Source organism: Charadrius vociferus, unplaced genomic scaffold (genome assembly GCF_000708025.1).
Source record: "Charadrius vociferus isolate BGI_N301 unplaced genomic scaffold, ASM70802v2 scaffold740, whole genome shotgun sequence".
NCBI classification, from domain to species: domain Eukaryota; kingdom Metazoa; phylum Chordata; class Aves; order Charadriiformes; family Charadriidae; genus Charadrius; species Charadrius vociferus.
Window position 1 is genome coordinate 909,584 of NW_009646517.1, and position 784 is coordinate 910,367.

The following is a 784-nucleotide window of genomic DNA, read 5'->3' on the forward strand; positions in this document are numbered from 1 at the left end:
TGTCACAGGCACCCCCCTCCCTGCTCGGTGTCCTCAGCGAAGGTGGGGGAGATACAGTGGTGGACTTTGAAACGGGAGAGGTATGTCAGTTCCCAAACCCTGGGAGAGCGTGCCTGGTGGAGGACGAGGGCAGTTTCTGATGCGGCCGAGTCGCTGCGCTGCCTCTGCCTGGCAGGAGAGCTGGTATGTGTTTGGGGCATTCCCCCACCCCGGGATGGTGTCTGGTAAGGCCAACTGGCAAGGGTGGTCCTCCAACGCACTGGGCACATGCTTAACCCATCCAAATGCCCACAAAATACCTACAAAAAGAGGGAGGGGAGGAGCTGCCAACTGGAAAGGGGTTTTGCTGGGGACCTACTGTGTAAGAACTTCTGCAAGTCTCTTTTCGTGGGGGGTGGGGGGAGTGGGCGCAATGTGGCTGAGCCCAACCAGCCCAAGGGATCTCCTCTGGAGAGCTAAGGTACCCGCTTGGCAGGCAGTCCCTCACCACTCCAGGTCATCTCTTGCCACCTGCAACCTCACATTTCTCTTGTAGGCACCTCCAGCTTTGCCTCCAACCACCCTCGAGAGCACCATGAGCTCCCCAGAACACCCAGAAGAAGGGGCGGACCTTTCAGAGGGAAGAAGGTAAAATGAGCTGCCTTTGGTGAAAATCAGAAGTGGCTGTGGTGGCTCATGCCTTTCCCTAACTATCCCAGAATCACAGAATCTCCTAGATTGGAAAAGACCTGTAAGATCCTCTAGTCCAATCATTGACCTACCACTGACAAGCCCACCACTAAAC

At 56.1% G+C, this 784-nt stretch overlaps 1 protein-coding gene across 1 annotated transcript in view; it reads left to right on the forward strand.

Moving 5' to 3' along the window:
* LOC104286452 overlaps positions 1-784 on the forward strand; it is a 36,812-nt gene that overhangs the window by 3,991 nt on the left and 32,037 nt on the right. Inside the window, exon 4 of the mRNA XM_009885048.1 lies at positions 9-80. Coding sequence (XP_009883350.1) covers positions 9-80 — 72 coding nt within the window. The remainder of the gene's footprint in view (positions 1-8; positions 81-784) is intronic.